At 36.4% G+C, this 22,236-nt stretch overlaps 1 protein-coding gene across 5 annotated transcripts in view; it reads left to right on the top strand.

Annotated features, from left to right (window-relative positions):
• Positions 1–22,236, top strand: part of SBF2 (SET binding factor 2) — a 243,214-nt gene that overhangs the window by 192,498 nt on the left and 28,480 nt on the right. For 2 of the 5 annotated variants that reach the window (XM_074918678.1, XM_074918677.1), the window contains exons 20-30: positions 79–251; positions 515–588; positions 980–1,175; positions 2,316–2,443; positions 4,667–4,842; positions 5,694–5,839; positions 9,727–9,925; positions 11,794–11,990; positions 15,275–15,412; positions 16,534–16,629; positions 19,963–20,034. In XM_074918678.1, the coding sequence (XP_074774779.1) occupies positions 79–251; positions 515–588; positions 980–1,175; positions 2,316–2,443; positions 4,667–4,842; positions 5,694–5,839; positions 9,727–9,925; positions 11,794–11,990; positions 15,275–15,412; positions 16,534–16,629; positions 19,963–20,034 (1,595 nt within the window). The remainder of the gene's footprint in view (positions 1–78; positions 252–514; positions 589–979; positions 1,176–2,315; positions 2,444–4,666; positions 4,843–5,693; positions 5,840–9,726; positions 9,926–11,793; positions 11,991–15,274; positions 15,413–16,533; positions 16,630–19,962; positions 20,035–22,236) is intronic. The other 3 variants (XM_074918679.1, XM_074918680.1, XM_074918681.1) reach the window with 3 other exon arrangements.

Here is a 22,236-nt window from a genome sequence, read left to right as displayed (position 1 = left end):
TCTGCGTCTAGCCAGGTGTCATATGTGCATCACCAGCTGAATTTTTCACACTTGAAATGTCTTTATTTGTGTCTCTAGTATTGCAGGCAGCGTTGCAGAGAGCTATGACACTGAAAGTGGATTTGAGGACTCTGAGAACAACGATGTTGCAAACGCAGTTGTACGCTTCATTACCAGATTTATTGACAAGGTTTGTACGGAGAGCGGAGTTACACAGGATCACATCAAGGGTCTTCATTGCATGATACCAGGTAAGAATTGTGACAAAAAAGTGATTTGTAGTCTGTCTTTTTTCTTTTTTTTCTAGTGAGAAAAATGCCTTTTTTACTTTCAGTTACTTTCAGTGAAGTTAGAAGGTTCATTTCTTTCCTAGACTGTAATTGCTGTTGAATTTCAAATAATTATTCCCTTGATGTTTAAATTTGAGAATTTCAGAATATCAGTGTTTTAACTAGATTGCAACTTTCTCTTTCATGTTATGTGAGACTTCATTTATGGTATTACTGCTTTCCAGGCATTGTAGCAATGCACATAGAGACCCTGGAGGCTGTCCATCGTGAGAGCAGGCGGCTTCCACCAATACAGAAGGCAAGTGTTATGAAACATATTTGTATTCTTTACAAGTATTAGAATCATGCAATTTAGTCATCTTTTTTTCCCCTCTCATAATGTTACAAGGAAACATCAAAACATTGAAAGAAAATTTCTACCAGTGATAAATAAAGTGCTTGGCTTTGGTCTCATGAAATATGAACTTATGAAACTAGTAGAGCCAGACTTCTGATCATAAACAAGCTGTTGCATGCCCACTGTCTTTTGAGACCCATTTCTCTTAGTTGAGTCCAAACTCCATCTTCTCCTCTGGGCTCAGTCTCATAACAATTTTGTTTTGAAGCTTTTTAAGCCAAATACTCTTAACTAGACTGAGATGTAACACTGGTATTGCCATTACACTTACACTTTCGTTTATTTGCGTCAGCCCAAAATTCTACGACCAACTCTACTGCCAGGAGAAGAATTTGTTTGTGAAGGTCTCCGTGTGCTGCTGGATCCTGATGGCAGAGAGGAAGCTACAGGAGGACTGCTTGGAGGTCCTCACATCCTCCCTGCTGAAGGAGCTTTGTTCCTTACCACTTACAGAATTATATTTAAAGGCACTCCTCATGATCAGCTGGGTAAGGAAAATTAAAGTCATAATGATGGTCCTTCAGACAGGCAGGACTTGGAGCTCGCCTATCCACCTGTTCAAGCATCAACATCAAAATGTATATACCTCACAGTACAGTTTTTCATGTTTATCAGATTAAAAAAAATCTCTAAATACAGGATTTCACCACTAGATATGACAATGATTGATTTTGAATTTAACTAAAACTTACTTCTTCAGATGAGGCGTTAGATGCTAAATGTTTGTTTATCCCTGTGTTTTGGTAGCTATTTAGAGTGCTGTCTTCAGTAGTTTATGTAACAAAATCGTAACATGTCTTAGAGGAAACTTCATTAGACTGTCACATGGTATTTTGGGCTTTTATTGCCTACATAGAGCTGGAGACAGAAAATAAGGACATTCCTGAACATACTTTACTAATTTCCATACACATTTGAATGGAAAAAATGCATGGTATCTATATAGCTCAGTTCCGTCTGTAAAGTTGGCCTGATGCTGCTGCTTTACAGAGCAGTGTTTGTGACCTCCTTCACCACTAAGAGCGAGTGCATAGCTGTGTGAGACCTTCAGCTTCCACGAGCCCTAGCTTTTCACTAAGGTTTTTTTCAGCCGCTGAAAATGTGCTAAATGAAAAATATTCGTGAGTTAGTATTCTTTTTAATATGTAATGTAATAGCTCTTCTGAATGATAAATTTTCATATTTTGACATCTGCCATTTCTAAGCAGATTATCATTCAGAAGTATAAATTTATTGTGGAAAGTTCATGGTCACATGTAAAGATACCAGTGTGTATCATTTGTTGTTTGAGTTGTATAATGCAACAAAAAATTTGAATAAGCTTGAAACTGTTTCTTCCCCCCCTACTGACTTAATTTTGGGGGTGCATTTCCATCGTGTAGACTCAGAGGGAAGGAGGATTTTTTTCTAATCATCCCAGCTGAAGTTAAGCAGGAATTCAGATTCCTAAAATAACATTGTAGGAATTTACCACATTTTCTCGTGCTTTACATGAAATGAATTCTGTGCTGTTATTTTCGTGTTGCTTTGTACTTACTCAATCCTGTCATTCAAAGTACAGTGTGACCAAACCAGATCTGATTCTATGATCTAACAAGTATCTGTAAATACAATTTTGTGGTCCTCAGTTGGAGAGCAGACAGTGATCCGGAGCTTTCCCATTGCATCTGTTACGAAGGAGAAGAAGATCACTATACAGAACCAGCTGCAGCAGAGTATGCAGGAAGGATTGCAGATCACTTCAGCTACCTTTCAGGTAAAAGGAAGTGTTGTAAAAATTTCTGTGACAGCTCAAAATACTTACAAGCAGCTCTTCATCCTGATACTTATGAAGAGTTCCTTTTTCTGCCCTGTAAAGTCAGTCTCATAAAACCCGGGCATTTCTTGGCCCAGTTAATATTTACAGAGAGTTACCATTTTTATGTTTGATCTCTTCCACTTCTTTTCTTACCTTTCTATTTTGGATCCACTAAAGGGCTGTTTTGGGTCCAAAATCTCTTAATGTGAATAAGTAGAGGCCTAGGCAAGCCAGTGGAAACTTGCCTTCTCTCTCCTCCAGCTACACAGAATGAATATGGAAGAGCTATAAATACTGCTTTCTTCTCAAGACTTGTCACTTTACCAGCTTTCTGTAAGAATCCATGGCCGAAAGTCATGTCACGTGTCGCATGGAAGCTGCACTTTCAGGAATCTTTAGGGTCAGAACCATGAGCCTCCGTATGACTTGCACAGATCCTGGTGGTTTACTGTCTGTGGGATCTGTTGCTGTGTTCAGCAGAAGCGGGTACTGCAGGGCGGTTGGCAGGGCTGGAATTCTAAGAGTTAGGACCTGTGAAGTCTCTGAAATCTTCTCTCAGTTATTCTGCTTGGTGGTGATCTTAACTGTGGTCAAACCCTAAGAGATGGAAAGTGGAAGGCAAAGGATTTTATATGATGGACTGAAAGTAGTCTGTGGTACTTAAGATATTAAATATTTTGTTGGGTTGGCTGACTGCAGAAGTGTATTTTCATCGAGAACAATAGTTGCATCATTTGAAAACATAATAAAATACATCATCAGCACTTTACTAGTTCCTTATAATAGTAGATTATTTAACTAGTCAACCTTCAATATTCTATTCAGAAGCATAAGATTAGGAGTACAAGTGAGTAAAACAACTGAAAAAAAGGTGTTCTTGTGGATGTTTGAGAGGACTTCGTGAGGACTTGTATTTTCCAGAATTTTTTTTACCAGAATAGTTAGCATGCTTCAACGATGTGCTAAATATGACACAGCTCAGTGTTTTTAGTGCTGGATTCTGGTCAAACATCATCTTTGCTTTTGTTTAGCATAGTTTTGTATTAGGTTATGAGAACAAAAACAATCAGAAAACAGTTTACTTTCTGTTCCCTTTGTCACAGCTAGAGTTCAATGCATTATGAAATAGCCCCTCCTCTTTGTTTATTAATTACGACTTTCAGAAGGTTTTGGCTGCAGTTATGCTATTTAATGTCTTTAAAACCTGAGATCAGTGTAACCCCTAAAGATTCAAGAGCTCCTTTCAAGGAGGTCCTAGAACAACAGAGATATTAGTCATTTAGAAAGTATTTACAAAACAAGTGAAATCAAAAAGCAATGATGAAATCCACCTTCCAGATGGCAAACCATAGACATTCAAAAGGTGTATAGGTATGCGCTCAGGAATAAAGCTCTAGGATATTTCTTTGTTTGCTTTTTCTACATTCTTAAAGTTCTTTTGGGCCTTTTATGGATTCCCTATTTTCTCTCTTTTTTTTTTTTCTTTTTTTTTTTTTTTTTTTTCCCCCTGAATTGCTGACTGTCATTCTTTTGGCTGAGGATGATGGGATGGTATTTTTTTTTTTTCTCCAAACATTTCAAAAAACATTTTTAGTGGGTTGGATGGACCAGTGTTGAGTAGCACAAGGTTAATTCCTTTTTAAGGATGAGATTTCACGATTACATTTTTATGATTAGCAGTTTTCTATACTTTGCAAGGTGAGGCAAAAATTGGAATGACTCAGTAATGGAAGTATAATGGTTGTGACGTGTGAATGCTGAAATTGTTGGTTTGATGAGAGTCTTTGAAGTGCCTTACCAACCTTAGTTCCCAGTATATGGGCAGAGCTGGCAGAATATTTCCAAGCTAAGCTGTGCCATGTGATGAGTATTTGAACGGCTGTGCCAGCACTATGACTTGGATTTAACAAAATATTTTCTATTTGATATTATGAGAAATCCAGATGTTTCTTAGTGAAAATACCTTAGTATTAGGACATATATGTGAAAATTAAATAAATAATAATTTTTAAAAGCTGTGTAATATCCCTCAAAATCAGTAAAATATATGTAGATATATTTGTATTTTCTGATGAGCATATTACTGCATGCATACGGGAATTTTGCTAATATATTTTAAGATCTCTTAATTTCTTCTATATTTTTTTTCAGTTTCTAACATGTCATGTCTTTAATATGCAGTTAATTAAAGTAGCATTTGATGAAGAAGTAAGTCCTGAAGTGGTGGAAATATTTAAGAAACAGTTAATGAAGTTCCGTTACCCTCAGTCTATCTTCAGCACTTTTGCGTTTGCAGCTGGGCAAACAGCACCACAGATAATTTTACCAAAACAAAAAGAAAAGAACACTTCATTCCGGTATACTGATTCTTCTTTTTTGTTATTGATGTTCTTGTTTGGTATTAGTCTAATACGTTGAACGATCTGACAGCTTTTCAGAAATGCAGATCATTCAAGCAGTTTTGGGGAAAGTCAAAATACCTGATTGCTTTTCTGCATCTTTTTATATTTACTGAATAAAAGGTAGGTTAGTGTGATATACATGTTGATTTCGTATAGGAATATATTATTTGTCCAAATTTCTGGCTGCAGTAAATTTGAACAAGCATTTCATTACATTTTGAAACACACACCATGTAAGTAGCATCTGCAGCTATGTAAACTCTGCCAACATAAAAACCAGATTTCTTGTGTGCTACTTTACAGGTGAAGAACCTAATGTGAATTGGGTCCTCTTTTGAATTTTCTCTTATACGTTAATTTTTACTCGTCTAGCTGTATCATTAATCTGTTCCAGAGTGGTAGTTCCTGTGATTCTCTGTTGATTATAGCATTGTTGACACAGGAAAGTAGAATCTCAAGCTAAAACTTTAAGGTAACTTCTATCTTTCCTGTCTTTACTTTGTCAGCTTTGTAGATTTATCACATTGCTACCCAAATACAAATACCTAAAGAAAGATTATGGCTGCTTATTCGTTACCCTTAGACATAATAGCGGCAAATTTGTACCGAGATAATAAAATTGGGTTTTAAAAAATTAATTTTAGGAACGTTTTTCTAGAGGTTATAATTTTTGTAATGATACTAAGTGAAAAACTATGAAATGTGTATTTTATTTGGGTCAGTGAGTTAATCATAAAAATCTGTACATGCTATCAGGGAGAATCATATGCATCTTTCTAAATATTTTTACTGCTTTGAATTTATAGTACCTTCTCAAAAAGCATTGTAAAAGGAGCAAAACGTGCTGGGAAGATGACAATTGGACGCCAGTATTTATTAAAGAAGAAGACAGGCACAATAGTGGAAGAACGAGGGAATCGCCCAGGCTGGAATGAAGATGATGATATCTCTGGTAACAGTAAAACATTTTTTGCCATGTTGGTTAAGTCTATCCTGCTATGCTTCCATTCCAATATATCGAGTAAGAAATGTCTTCAAGAAGAAATTGCAGAGTCTTCCTAGCCAGTAAAGAGAGAGGTTTCAAATCTGTACATTTAGTGAGTGTTTTCTTTTATGATGACAAAGCAAAAGAGGAAGTTAGCTTCATTCAGTGGTAAAGCAAAATACTAGATTATTATTTTTAAATTATCAAACAGTTTGCATATAGTATCTTTTTTATCATTTTTTACATCATAATAGTGTAGATGGCACAGCACAGAAACATGCTGTGGCTTCCATTTATCTTTAAACATCATGACATCTGCAGTTAGTCTATGATGAGAAAGCAGTAGTCAGTGAGATTCAAGAAAGAGCAAATACTGTGCAGGACTTCGCTGATGTGGAAGGGACAGATAATTTCTGAAAGCAGAAGAAGTCATTACTACTGAAAATAACATTTTTCCAAATTTTGGTTGAAAGGATTTGGGGTCAGAAGGTAGAAAATTATTTGGGCACTTTGTATAGTTCATGTGATGGTGTGGAGTTTGACTTTCTTCCAAATACTTCTTTTCTACCATGTGCTGCTGTCAGTATAGCCTTATCTGGACCAGTGCTAATTTATAATAAACCACTAGAGGGAACCAGATTCTCCTGTACATAAACAGGTATTGTTTTGTCATACCATTCTTCTTTTTTGAAAAAAGAGTAGGCATTTCAGATAACAGTGTTTATCAAACACTAATAATTTCTTCAAAACGTCAAACAAAACAAATTTTCCCTTTGAATGTTTGATCAGTGAGCAAGGCAACTTATGTGACTTATGAGTGGATATATAAAAATTGTCTGAAGCAGGAGTATGTTACTGCACTGTCTCTGTTCTCTCCGAAATGGAAGAAAGCCGTTCCAGAAAAGCTAAAAAATGCTGGTTCTCTTCTTTCATTCCAGAGAAGTGGTGGAAAAGAGGCAAAAAGAAAGGATTGCAAAATACAGAATGTCTGTCAGTGCTGAAAAATTCCATTCTTTATTGAATCTCCAGCATCTTCCTGAAGTCCTGAGTTAGTAGTATGCATTCTGATGCAGCAGATTCTTTGGGTCAGAAGCAATTCTACAGGCTGTACCTTGTGTGATTTTTATGTGGTTTTGTGTCCTTCACTCAGAGACACCAAGCGCAGTCATACCTGTGTATTCATGCTTCTCTTGACAATGAAGAAATTCTACAAGTTTTTGCATTGCTGATACACAAAATAACTACATTCTTCTGTGAGCAAACGTGATATATAAATGTTAGTGACAGACGCTTTTTAACTCCCCTAACAAAACCACAAAAATAACAATTGTGAGGCTTTCTACCTGCTGCTTTGCAGATGTTTTGACTGGGAAAGCGTAAGGTGATCAAAGTCTGCCTGCTTGCCTTTCTCTCCACGCTGTGCTGACGCCTCAGGTACAGTCAGCTGACAACAGCAGTAACTCTGCTTCAGGCAGAGTACAAATAGCTGTAGGAAATCTAGTATGTAATCAGTTTCTTTTACATTGACTGCAGTGAATGGCTTTTTGTTTGCAAGTCTCAAAACCTGAAGCATAGGAAACCGTGCAGCTGGTACCAACAGTGAAGCAAACACAAACTATCTGTAGCAGGTGATGCATTGCCTTGAAAAAGAAATATTAAAGATAAGGTTGGAAGGAACTGCCTTCCATCATCTACTCCCATCTCTTTGCCACAAGGCAAGATCAACATACTTAATCTGTTCCTCATAGATGTTTACCTAACTTTTTCTTAGAGGTTTCAAAGATGAAGTTTCCACAACTCTAGGCGACTTGTACTAATGCTTTAACAGTCCTTAATGCTGGAGAAAAACAGGCGTATTTCTGATAGTCAGGCCTAAACATTTCCTTGCCACAATTTAAAGCCTTTACTTATTCTGCCACCATATACATGTAGAAGGTGATTCCCTTCGTTCTCATTGCAGTGTTTTTATGGACTATTGTAATATTTGTCTGCTCTGTTCTTTTCTGGATATTAAATATCCACAGTTCTTTCTGTTCTTTGTTTATTAGTCTTGATAGGCTTCTGATCATCTTAATTGCTCTTTTCTCAGTCCTCTTCAGCTGGTCCATGTATAACTTGCAATGTGATTTCCGAAACTGGGCACAGTACTCTGGTTATTAGTTGTTGCTAATGAATACCTAATTTCCCTCCAATTCTTCCCCATATTATTCTTTTCAGATCTTAGATTCTCATCACTACTAAATTCTGTTCCCTATTGGTGGTCATACGGGTGTGTTCCATAAAATAGGAGACTGTAAAAACCCACTTTTACAGTCGTATCTCAGGAACAGTAAAATAGAGGGATTATTCCTCTTCTTTTAAAAATGAAATTTTAAAAAATCCCTTTTAGACTGGAGACAGTAAAATATCTTCATCTCCCTCTTCAGGTTGAGGACACTGGCTCTTATAATCTCTAGCTTCTCGTGCACTGGAAAATGTTTTGCAAATTGTGATCACCAGTATACCTGCTTTCATGAGAGAAAAATGCATTTAGAAAAAAATATCTCAAAAAAGGCACCCTCATCTTACCTGAGTCAGTTACAGTTTTCCATTCAAAACTGTTAAATACCAAGCTTCTGTATACCCCAAATTTATTTCTAAAACTCATTTAATTTGTTTCTCATTAGTGCACTTTATACTTGTAAATGTTTTGTAGCTTCTTTCCTACCATGACAAATATGAAAACACAGGAAAAAGTGTAGATAATCCACAGCATTAAACTTTTTATTATTTAGGTTGGTTAGAGAATTGTTGGCTTTGTTTGATGAGCTGCAGGGGCAATAAAATTATTCATTTAGCTTTTATGCTAAAATGCACACAGAAAAATATACATGGGTTCTACTCCTGTAAATTCTGAATGTTGTCTACTGACAGTAAATTTGAATTGTATCATAATTTTAATTTTTTAAAATATTTTTAGTTTCTAATTTTATTAAGTCCTGTTTAAATCTTTCTATACTTCTTAGTGCCTCTTCCTGAAGAAATACTTCCCCTCATACACACATATTTCAGTGCAAGAGGTGGTAGCAAGTAACTGATACATGCCTTGAACAGTAAATCTGCTTTCAAAAGTATTTGGAAATAGTTGAAAGTGTCAGTAACGGGCAGGTGGCAGGTTTTGTACAAAGACCTTGCTTGACTTGAATTTCAGCGTAATTTGAACTTGTGACATGTCTTTTATCTCTCATGGTTAAAGGTTTTTCTGCTTTGGAAAGTGCAGCTGATGTGCATGGCTGAAGAAAGCTGCTGTTTGACATTGAAACTGAGGCATTAAGAAATAATCTGTTGTGAAATTATGACACAGAAATGTTTTTCTATTTGAACCAAGCCTTAAAATGATTGTTACATCCTTTGAGGAAAGTTTTTAAAAATTGTGAGATCCAGATAATCTTGGATGTTTAATGAATTTATGTGCACATTTTTCATTTTTCTGTCTTGTGTACATCTTTGTATAGCAGTTGTGAGTTTAACAGGTTTTCGTAAAGTGGTGAAAGAAAGATTATCTGCCTTTGGTTCAGTTCAAATTCATATGAGATAACTTTTTCCAGGATTTTAGCAGGAGAGTTGTCAGCCATGTTAGTCACAGGTGCAGTAGGTAACTGTGATATATTCAGATTTCCTGACTAAAATCTTATTTTATTCCTTAGAATTTCTGTAAACTGTGGTTTGTATGTATTAGTTCTTGTTAGTCATCACTGACAGTAAGACAAACTAATATTTTGTTCAGAAGATAATAGCATCATTCAGAAAAAAATAGCGTTCTGTGTAACTGCTGGCCTCCCCAATAGCAAATTCTTAAAGATTTTTAACTCTAGTTTCAGATGACAGCGAGCTGCACACAAGTGGTACCCTAAAAGCATCAGAAAAGTCAACAATGGAACAATTAGTAGAAAGAGCCTGTTTCAGAGACTATCAACGTTTGGGGCTAGGGACCATCAGTAGTAACTCCTCTCGCTCCAAAACAGAACACTTAAGAATAACTGCACTGAACAGGATGTATTCGCTCTGCAGGAGGTGAGTTACCAATCCCCTCAAGTAGTTGAAAATAAAGATGGCACAACACACATACCACACGATGTGTCCATTTAAGCAACTTTCCCTGAGAAATTTTTGTCTACAGTGGGAGTGTTCAACCAGTGACCTTGAAGCTATTTATATTCCACTGAGGGATTTGTCTCCTGGTGGCTGCCTGTGTATGGATGAGCTTGGGGCACCTGCCGGCCCCGGGGGCAGGGGTCTTCAGAACGGCCCCAGAAGCTCTGCCAGGCAGCACCAGACCTCCTTCCTAGGTTCTTCCTATGGCCCGTGGAAAGGGGGTGCCCCGGAGGCTTTTGGGGGGGACGAACCTGATGCTCTGAGTTGCCTTTTGAAGGAGTTTCTCTCTCCGGGCTGTCTGCACTGATGACTAAATCATTAGGGTATTTTTCAGCTTTCTGACTTAGCCAATGATGTTAGCTCGTACAACTCGCTCTCTTGATATGGTTTCTGTAACTTGCTGTGTTGGTACTGGAAATTATTTATTTGCATATAAAATCTATTCTGTTCCTAAATAAAAAAGCAAGCCTCAGAAACCATTATACTTAACTATTTTCTTCACATAAAAAAAGGTGGGTTTAAATTGAATTCATGAAGGTATCTACGCTGCTTCAAAAGTTTGTCATGTGCTGAAAGTCACGTGCTGTGTTTTAACACATGAATGTTACCAATTCCTTTTTTGTTGTGAAAGCTGATGTAGTTTACTACCACTACCACAAAAATACTTTTTAATACAGACTAATAACTGGTTTTGTTCGATCACCGTTGAGTACAACGCAGACGAAGGCATTGAATCTATACGCTCTTGTTATGTTTTGAACGTTACACAGACAACTCGTTCCTCCTTTAAAACTACCAGGTTTTGATAGTTTAGAACATTTTTTTTGAAAATATAATTGATATCTGAGTGGGTTACAGATCCCAGGATATAAATACTTATCTAGTGCCGTATTAGTTTAGTTACTGTGTTTTAAGTAGACCACAAATATTACCTACATTGACTTTGTATGAGGGCAAGCCAGTAAATGTCAAAGAACTGAATTTGCAGGAACAGTGTATATTGTAGAAGAACAAAGTTCTTTAGTAAGCACTAACTTTTCCCTGCTCCTCATCTTAGTTTCTTCTTAACATGTGAAATTGGCCCTTAAATTGAATAGTTTCTGGAGGAATTAGAAAATAATTCATATTTCTCGAATCCTTCTTTCGCTAACATGAACACCACTACCATCTTGTTGGATTTTCTATTTTTAAAGGTATTGTATCAGTGAATTTCCTAATCTCTCAGTGTATTGTTGTGTTTTAAAAAGTACACAGAATTGCAGTTTCAAATACGCTGTTCCAATGTAAAATTTAAATGTATTTTAACATAAAACAAAAACTATTGTTTTAGTTGTGTTCCTTTAGCCAATCTAACATTCTTCCCTTTCAGTTCTCATATTTCATATACCATTGTCAAAACAGAACTACCGCATCATTCGCATGCCTCAAACTTCCCTTTTCTGTCATGCGCAAAAATATGGCTTCATTATAGTGACCGATAAGAGATGTACTAAGAAGAAAAATACTACCAAATAAAATACAGCTTAAATGGAAAGAGACCAGTAGTGATAGTATTACAGATTTTTCATAATTGAAGTTGTTTTTAAAATGCAGTTTTCTTTACAAATTAGTGTATTTGCTAGGATGGGACTAAAAGTGAGTTACTAAATAAAAAATAATTCTAACAGTTGAGGTGTATTTTTGTTAAGATGTATATTCAGCTTGTCGTGTTAAGAATTTTTTTTCGTTGTTTAAACTTTTGAAATCAATATTAGTTGTTAAATTTTTTTCACTTTTTGTCAATACAGTTATCCTGGGCTGCTGGTAGTACCTCAGTCTGTTCAGGACAGCAGTCTGCAGAGAGTTGCTCGCTGTTACCGTCACAATCGCCTGCCAGTTGTCTGTTGGAAGAACACTAAAACCAGTACTCTTCTGCTTAGATCTGGAGGCTTTCATGGAAAAGGTGTTGTTGGCCTCTTCAAATCCCAAAACACGCATACGACAGGTGAGCTGGTGCAGCTAGGTCTTCTGTGTAAGGCATTTTATATAGAAATCCTCACTTTTCTAGAGGAAATCAGTGATGTTCAATCAAAAGTCTCAGGATATGAATGGCTATCTGATATTATATTAGTTCAGTTTAATTACTGTATGTCAAGAAGCAGATTGCGAATGGTATCAAAGTGGTTTAAAAAAATGTCAGTGTTTTTAACAGATATTATATATGTACCAAAAGGCTTTGGTAAAAGCTGGTGTCTGCCAAACACAATGCAAACTGCCCCTGTTTCCCTTACGTTACCTTTTTCCTTTGCACTAGTTCATGTAACGAGTGTATGCTATCCCCTTTCATAGAGGATTATATAAAACATTAGAGAGACTCTTATCCATTGTATTTTCTCATGTTTTTCATTGTAATACTAGTTTAACTTTTATCTTTCTTTTATAAAGCGTAGACCTGAAAGATTCTAGTTGGGAGTCTTTGCATTTTGTAAATATCTTCCTTTGTGTTAAGCAAGTTTTCAAGGCATAGTTGAGATCAGTATGTTACATAAGAAGCACAGAACATATTTTTTAGAGAAATTATGCACAGAATTGCTATATGAAACCAAACTACATGTGCAACAGAATTGTTTTTCTAATGTCAGTCCACAAAGGATTAGTAACAGATGTTTGAATATGAGATGGAGAATGTACTCCAGAAATTCCTTCGAAACATGGAAGCTGGTCCCTGAATTTCACTTCAGCCTTTCTGGGAATTTTTTGCAGACCATTGTAGTTCTAAATATGATATTCTACACCTGAATTACCAAGTATTGGTCAGCTACCATTTCTGTTTCTTGTATGTAATAACACTATCCAAGAGAACAGTTATCTTGATACCGGCTGGATTATGGACTGCATTATGACCTTTTGTAAGATAAAGATGGAGCAACCTGCAACCATGCATGCAGAGCACCTGTTAGCAGCAGAGGCAGTTGTACTGCATTAGTAAGCAATGCGTTTCTTTCCTGGGACTTAGAAAATCGCTACCAGGATCTCCATCCCCATCTTTTGTTTAAATCCATGCTGTTGTGATGGCCTTCATGTATGATACAGCACTTAAACAATCAGTCATTTTATAGAAATCTCTGTTCCTCTGTGCAGATAAGGGGTCCATGCTTTGAGTCACCAGTCCCTTTATTAAGCACTGTGTGATGGGGTGATTGGTGGTGGGGTTGGAGGGCAAAGATTCCATCTATAATCTTTCACAAGGACATTATTGCCCTCAATGTTTAATTCAGGTATCTGCACAGTTCAGTAACAGACTTTCATATAAATCAAGCTATTCTTCTCCTGAGTCTCTTTCTTTAAACACATACAATACTCTTCACAAAATAAAACTTTATAAATGCAAGTGGTAAGGACATTATGCTTCATTTAGGCATTTCATTTCCTTTCATTTAACTAAACTGTTAAGACCTAAATTGACTTTTTGTTGGCATTGCTTCAAGGACTAGAAGACCCAGAGACCATTTAAGTGGATTTCAGGATGTGTAAACTCTGCTTAAGAGTTGAAAAGAAAATAATGTTTTTCTTCAGGCTTTTTCTGCTTTGTCAGACAGAAACAGCATGAAGCTTCAGCATGTGCATTTTCTATTTACTTCCTAATTGTACTTCCAACTCAGACACTAATTTTAACAGGGCTATCTTGAAATTTCTTTTGCCACCTCCTGCTAATTAGGTTACTGTCTATTAGTCTCCAGCATAGAATCTGGTTGGATCATCACTGGAGAAAACTATTTATAAGTTACCATTGTGGTTCATCAAAATGTGCTCAATCAAATTCTCTCTCCTGATCCAAAGCTTGGCTCTTGTGGTCAAGATACCAAATCCTTGTTTAACCAGCTGTGAAGTTGTTGTCCTGTAGTGAGTCCAGAGGTGGCTGCAATAAACCAGAATTCAAAAAATTTTGATTGGCATTTTAAAAAAATCTGACTGATTGAGACTGGACACTTTTTTGTCATTGTGGTATGGCCCAGGACCTGAGCTTCATCTTTTTTCCTTCCTTTAAATCCTCGTACCTGGACACAAATGGGTGGAGTTTTTCTGGTTAAAATTCATTTTTAAAATTTTTCTTATTTTTGAGGATTTTTTCCTGAGTTCTGTGTTTTGTTATTGGATTCTTAACTTTTTAAAGTCTTAGGATCGTCTGTTTTAATTCAGTACTTTCTCAGAGCATCATACCTTCTCATCTTGGTATTTTTTTTCTCCACCCTCTTTTTTTTAAACTGTGTTTGTTTTCCTTCTGGCTTTGCTTTCATCCAGTCTTTTGAAGCCACTTTTCTCTGAAATGGCCCTTCTTCATGTCTCCAGCAACTTCAGCAACATCAGTAAGAATTGGAAAATGATTCTGTTTGAGATCTGTAGAGTAGTCATGTGAAACTACATGCATGTGAAGGATTATACAGAGGTTTTCAGAGACAGAATTGTGGTTCTCACAACAGTGCAGCCCCACCTCCTAAAAGTGACCTAAGCATGTGGGAAGACACTTCCTGAAGTTACGTCCTGGTGAAGGAGCCAGTGGGCTGTCACTAGGGAACAGGAACGGAGACCCCTTAATGTGTGTTACCCAGACGTGCATGCACTGTCCATCCTCTTTCCTGTATTCCATTAAAAAGGCCAGTTTCTGGGAGTAGAGTACCTGAAGGACATGTAGGCTGTGTCCACTGAAGTCTCTAAATGCAGCAGAATGCATGATCACTGGTGTCTCTGGTTAAATGTATACTTGCAGTGAATGGGCAATGTGTCTCTGGTTATAGGTAAGTAACCTTCCTTTACTGGATTGAGGAAGAGCGCATTGAGTACGGTTTTAACTTACTTTTGTTAAAGAAACGCTTCTATCTGTTCTCCACACATTTTTATAAAAGGCTGAACTTTGCTGACAAGTACCACAACCTTAGAAATGTTACCTTTCATTTGGAGAGTGAAGGGAAAACCACATCATCTCCATTCTGTTTGTATTGGTACTGGCTAATGATGTTTCCAGTAGTGACCGTGAGGTAGCAGACTCTTTCAGAAGTTTACCTTTGTGGAGTGGAATGCAAAAGAACATTGCTGGGTGCTGCTCTGCAGCCAGGTGATGAACATCTGAGCATTCCTGTGTCATCAAAGGAGTGGCTTTTTCAACCTTTGATAGACAAACCGTGACATTTTCAATGCTCCAGTTTACATAACAAACTGTTTATTTTGCTACTCTGTGTATTTATAAATGTACTTGTATTTTAATGTATTCCATTATTCTTGTGACCCTAGCTCCTGCTTCTTTAGAATCTTCAAGCAGTATAGAACAGGAAAAATACCTACAAGCCTTGTTGAATGTGATATCCGTCCACTGCAAAATGAATGGCAGTAATACTCTCACTGTTAGGCCAACAATTGCTCTGTCTCCAGGTAAAACTGGTTTATATAGTGCTTTTCTATGGTTAGGTTGAAAAGTGAGTTTTCTCTGATTTGATGTTAGTTGAGTGTCCCATAAGAATTCTGTTGTTTCTTTATTGTTACACTTTCCAGAGAGCTTATTCACTCTTCGTTTCAGCGAATGTGTTTTCTGTATGTAAAGAATGTTTCTAATCTTTCCCAAAATATTTTCCAGTATTCTTAATCTGACAGTAAATGATTATCCATATGAGAATCATAGTTTTTGATGACATTCACTTGATTATGGCGGCCAATCTTGAGGCATTAGTAATTTATTTCAATTCTGGAACAAATACAATAGAGATCTCCAGAATTTCAAGATGGCAAAGCTCTCCAGGTGTTTGGTTTTTTTTTTTGTATCAGATGCATCAATGACATTATATAACAGAATTAAAAGCAAAAAAGTACTTTAAAGTATTTTATAACAAATTAAGCATATTGAAAACTGTATGTTGAATAAGAGACTGTCAAATTGAAGACAATGCAAAGTACTACTCTTAGATAATGAGAACAAGCTCAGATTCCATATGAACAGGTACACTATTTAGCTGCAGCAGCAATGGAAGGTGTGTTCATGTGTGTTACGTACTCATAGTGAGCTTTTAATGTAATTTCCAAATAGAGCTTTACTTGCACTGAAAACTTTCAAAATACACTATTTAGTTATATGTGTGTGGAACCATGAAGAAATTAATTGGGTTTATTACAGTTATAATGTGATGGAACGTGGTAAGGTTTATGTGAAGGTAACCTCAGTGTCTTAGAGGAGTATGTGACTTGAAATTGTGTCTGTCTTGTCTTATTCAGTCGGTGGTAATTAGCCTAATAGAGTCAAACAGTAGCTTTTCTTGTAAAATAACACCATTCCCAAAGTGTGTATGCTTTGCTTCATTTGTTGTAAAATATGTTGATTGCTTAGCCGTTACCTAACATCTCTGTACTGCTGCCAATGTATACATAAATAGATCTGAAGTACAAAGTCAGCAGGAATTAGCTGTATTGTGTGAAAAAGGGCATTTTATCAGTTATGTTAAATATTAGTTGGAGTAACGCTAGGTTTTTTAATCTTCTATTCTTTTTTTGGCTGACTTTAGGCACTGAAAGGAGGGCTTCAAGAATGTCTACTGTGTTTATGCAGGTAGTGCCAGGACATTTGGATGTAAATCTATCCAATAGCTTTGCTCGAGGAGGTTAGTAAGATTAGCTCAAAGTCTATTATTTAAAGTAATAAATGATAACAAAATAGTAGTGAAATTAAAATAATTACACTGCTTACCAATTCATTGCTCTGTAAAACAACAAAAGAAATTACAATTTAGCCTCAGTCCGTAACATTAAGTCCTTTGTTTACCATTGAAATAAAGCTTGTTTCATGTTGGAGATTAGTGGAAAATTCAGCATTCAATTAGGAATTATGTTTCTACATACATTGTGATTCTTCCCTATTTTTCTTTTGTCTGAAATGTATGGCCTGAAAAGGCATATTTTGTATTAAGGTTGAATGCACTTTAGGCTCCAATCACAGATTGTTCTGGCGTTTGCCTGAAGATTAGCTGATACTTTATAAAGTTACAAATAGTCTATGTGAATAATTTTACTCTAGTTAAAGGAGGGAGTTATGTGGCCAGGTTTAGTAAATAGGGAAATACAATGTGCTCTTTGGAAATAATTATTCGAAGAAGGGAGCATTTTATATTTCGTTTATTACCTTTTAGCCCTGAAGGCTTCTCTTACAATTATTTCTAAGCATCCAAAAGTTGCTTTTCTTCCTTTTTGATGCCTACTTTGACCTGCTGAGGTCTATTCCAACCTAAATTATTATACGGTAGAAAAACTGTAGCTTCATATGAGGAAGAATAAAACAGTTTTCTAGAGAAAACCTTCCAGAAGGGGTGGATGGGATTAGGGGAGTGAAGGAAGAAGGCAGGAGGGCAGGAGAAAGGGAAGAAGGAAAATACTGAGAGCTGTATAGAGAAGTTATGGTGAGAATTGTAGCACAAGGGAAGGGAGGAAGGGCAATTGAACGGTGATCACCAAAAATTGGAAAATTCTGTGCATTTTCATTAATCGTGCTATATGCATATTTCATATCTGAAAGTTCTGTTCATGTTCTCTGCTCAGTCTCATTATTGTAGTACATAGAGATGAAAACACACAGTGATTTGAATTGGATGGGTAAAATGACTAGGAGAACAGGAGTTAATAGTGTCAGGAATTGTTAGATAAATTGGTTGGGTTGTATTCCATCTCCTCGTGTTGGACAAACGTGCCAACAGCAAAGTGGTGCTGAGGGCAGTGAGGGTGTTCCAGATAAGTAAGGGAAAGCTTGCTGGTTGGCTGTATGGAAGTTGTCTTTTGAAGATAAAAGGATTACTGAAATAGCTATTGCTGGTTTCTGGGGTTAGAGTTTGTGGTAAGTGCTATGGGATGAGTTGTTGCTGCTCGGTGAAGAAAAAAGGAGTCTCAAGGCAGTATTAGGTCACAGACGTGTTGTTTGGTTGGACGTTGAAGTCTCCTGGCTAAATTTCAGCAGTAATCAGGAAGAGGGCAGAGAAGTTATCTTGTGTCTTGCTGGATTGATGCCACACCTGCTCTGTATATCTGAAAGGTGTAATAACAGCCCAGTATCTGCAGTTTATTCACAGTTCAGCAGGATACATGAGGACTTTGCTGAAACATAAGAATGTTTGACAAGTACAGTGGGAGCCCTAGTGAAGGTGAGAAGCTGACTGGGGAAGAGAGAACAGGGAAAGGGAGTATCTCCCTGTAGAAATGTAAACACTAGGGTTTTTTTTAGATTAGCTAACATAGTTCTTTTAGAAGAAGCTCTAAAATACACGAAGTATGTAGAATCCCTAAAATTGTTCTCAAATAAATTCATTCACGTGATTCAGTTTTTCACTGCTTTTTCACAGCTAGGTTTTTTTCACATGTGAAGTAGTGTCACAAGACTGTAGACAGGACCAAAGATACAGGGTTTTGGTCAGCTGAATAAACAGACTTATGCAGGTCATCTGAAAATGATGGTTTCTCTCTCCTTCATATTCCTAATAACTCAAAAAGAAAAAAAATAAAAATAAAAAAAAAAAGCAATGGGGTGAGCTAGTTATTTTATCATAGCAAGCGGCTATTGATGATGCACTATGCTGTACGACAACCGCAGAATGTTTGTGAATTTGAATCTGAATCGCTCTTTCTTTCCTTGTTTTTATTCTCACACGTAACAGGGCTCAAAAGCCAGGTTCAGCTGTGATGCACCAATGGAAAATTACATTTTCTACTTTTTGTGCCAGACAGTGTATTTTTAATGCACATCCTTTAAAAATTTAAGTTTAAAAATATTTGCCAATGCTTGAATAGTATTTCTCATTTTTAAAAACCATCATTGTACTGAATACTCATCAATTGGCTGGAATATTTGTGTCTGTGTCAGGTACGGGTTTTTACTTTATGGGGAACATTGTAACAGAGTATTTGCCTAAAGTCCAGTTAAGTTGTTTCTGATCTGAAATATTTGGCCAAATACTTATATTTCATAATATATTTCCATTCTTGGACATTTTCTTTGGCAATTCCTTGGTTGATATCTTCCAAAAGAATTGCAAGTTCCCTCAAGATACACACCTTTTCTTCTGATATTACTTTATGAGTATAGTGTGGTTCTGTGGAACTGCACTTCTTACTTGGTATTGTGTAATTCAGTAGAATAAAATGTTATCTTTTTATGAGCTGCCGCTGTTGGAAAAATACTAGGATATTTAAAATTAATAAATACAGACTCAGCTCAGACATTTATTTTAAAAGCAGGAGACATTAACACTTAGGGTGTATGTTTTAACAGAATATTTGTATTAAAAAAAGTTGCTTGTGTTGACGTGCCTTTTGAGCCAAAAATGTACCCTCTGATAAGCATATAGGGCTCCCACTGAAAATAAAAATTTTTGCAAGGGGGGATGAAATCTCTTTGATACATATTGCATGTTTTCTAAATTATATACTTTTACACAGTCCTTTAAAAAATGTTTGTAGGTGTATAGAACTAACATTTTGCACTCTGATTTGATTTTGAAGTCCATCAAATTATGTACCTAAAATAGACTAAAAAAGATTTTTTAAAAAGGTTGGGATTTTTAATTAAGCTAGCTTTCAGCTGGATAGAAGCTTTCAATAAAGTATTCAGCAGAATGATTTAATCGTTACATTTCCCATGGTATTATAATTATGGAAAAACACATGATGGCTGGGCTCCATGTTTGAAACTATTGCAATGACAATGAAAATTACTCCTTTTTGAAAAATGGGTACTTCATTCCCATTTTATATTGGTTTTCTGGCTTGATTGATGTTTTGTCTTGTGATGACTAAGATTTGTGCTGTCTTGATAAATCATGTGCTGTAAAGAAATTCAATATATACTAGATCTTTGGAAATTAATAAGTAACCCTTTTCTTTTCTCCTGCAATGTGTCTCGCTGCAATGTGCATTCCATTCCTCCTCCTTCTGTCTTAACTGTTATCTACCAGTGCTTGGGTACAGAGATAAATGTTTCACTCATTCAAATTCCAAATCAGGAACTAAGGGAAGAGGCCATCAAGGTACTGTATTCTGTGTCCTGAAAGCACGTTCTTTTCTACCATCTCCATAACTACCACAATATCTTAGTACATGCTGAAGTGATACTGACAGAAAGCTTTGATTCTGCATTAACAACATTTTGGGGTTTGAGTTCAGCGTTGTGGTTTGGTTTTGTTTCAAGGTTTTTTGGCCATTGAATGTAGTGATGTAGTGAAGGTGATTAGTCACATACTTGTTATTCTTTAATAATGTTATAATCTAATGCAGCGTGATATGTAGAAAATTTTAAGTGTGAAAATTTTAAACAGCAAAAAATTAAGTTTTGCAAAAGATCATTTAGTATTCCTACTGCTTTAGTAAACTAGCTAAGAAAGTGTTCCCTAGTCAATGAACTTTCTTCCCAAAATTATTGTTAATGTTAGTGAACAAATAAAAGTTTGTTTGTATCAAAATAGTCATAATAATACGGTTTATGTCAAATAATGAAAGCTAGATACTGCTAACAAAAAATAAGATAGTAGGCAAACTTAGAATAGAAATGTAATTGTGTATTTTAATCAGTGTTACCCATTGCTGGTAAACGTGTTCATCTGCATGTTATCTGTTACCAGTTTTGTTGCTTTTGATGTGCTGCAGGCGCTAATGATGGCGTGCGTTTGTAAAGTGTTAGAAAGTGACAGTGTATGTTTGTACATATCATCTTTGGGGACAGTTGTCTCTGGTTTAGTTAGCATTTTTTCATTTCAAATGAATAAGAAATTATTTCTTACTATTAAATGCTTGCTGTGATTTCTGTGCTGAAGTCTGTCTTTCTTTCATCTGTGGTAGTTTAGATGTGGAACAAAGGCTTGTCCTAAACATACTACTTTACTGTATGAGGTATTTTATAGACCTGCCTGTCTTTTAAGTGGAAACTGTTTAGAACTGCTACCAATTTGTAAGTTCCTAGCCAACCATTCTCAGTTACTCCTATTCGTTTGCTTACATCAGAGACTAGCAGCCAGACAGGCAGACAAGCTAAACTTTACAGAAAAGTCCCTGCTGAGGATTACTGTACAGAATTATTCTTTTATAGAAACATAATCCTGCTTCTAAAAAATAGAACTAAATTATTTTGCTGGTTGAGCTATCTCAGTTGAATTTTACTGTTATCTGCAGCTTTTTTTTTTCTATGCGAGAAATGTTAACTATGCATATTACTGGATTTGGCTGAAGTGGTTGGAAGGTTTTTTTGGTACTGTAGTATCTAAATTTCTACTACTACAGGGCGTTTCTGGTGCCTCTTTGGATATCTTGCTTCACAGATTTATGGACAAAGCCTCTTCTGATAACCTGATTTATTGCATATTGGGTTAAAGAATTTCACACTGCCATTTGAATGCCAAATTTAGTATACTATAAGGGATTTGATTTTCAAGTAGTGCTATTTATGTTCTGAAAATCAAGTACCTTCCACATACCTCACATTGGACACACAAAAACAGCCTCACAGAATTCTTGTTATTAATTAAGGCACAGGAAACAGCAAAGTATTTACTGCGTGTCTTCTGCTAAAGGCCTTAGCAATCTGGTTTAGCACTACTTTATGTTGAAATCACAAAACTTGCTTAAGCGTGATCAGATCAGAGCATGTCTGTCTGTGAAGGAATTTCTTCCCCTGGAAATGACAATATAGCTGCGTCAGCAAGGCCCGGTGCAGAAACCAGAAGCGCTGTTGAGAGGCAGAGGGGGTGAGGTTGGGGCAGTGCCGTTCAGCTGTGGCTGGGCTGCTCTCAGATGCACGTCCGGGGTTCCACATCGCGCTGCGCTGTTTAAGGCTCATGTTGTTGCTGGCTTTGGGATCTGTGTACCACGCCTTGCTGCCAGAGTAATGCCAGATTAAAGCTGTAAGGCTGTGATCTTCTAGGCATCCTTCGCTCTGCTCACACAACTATACCGTAGGCACCTCTGCTAGAATATAGTTGTGAAACACAGATTAAAAAAAGAACTTCTTTACATTCATTTTCATTTCTAATTGCCCATTAGAGATGGACAATTAAATACTAAAATTCACAGAGTTCTGCATTTTAATCATGGCATTTCAAGAGTAAATATGGAATACTTTATCCTGAAATGTAATATTTGAATTGAACAGAGTTATATACATTTTTATTATATGGTTGATACTATTACATTGTGTAGGGTGAAAGGGAAACAAGAATGCTAGGTAACGGGGAATGCTA

This window comes from Athene noctua, chromosome 14, assembly GCF_965140245.1.
Source record: "Athene noctua chromosome 14, bAthNoc1.hap1.1, whole genome shotgun sequence".
Taxonomy (NCBI): domain Eukaryota; kingdom Metazoa; phylum Chordata; class Aves; order Strigiformes; family Strigidae; genus Athene; species Athene noctua.
The sequence above is the reverse complement of the archived record's forward strand: the minus strand, read 5'-3'. Positions and strand labels throughout refer to the sequence as shown.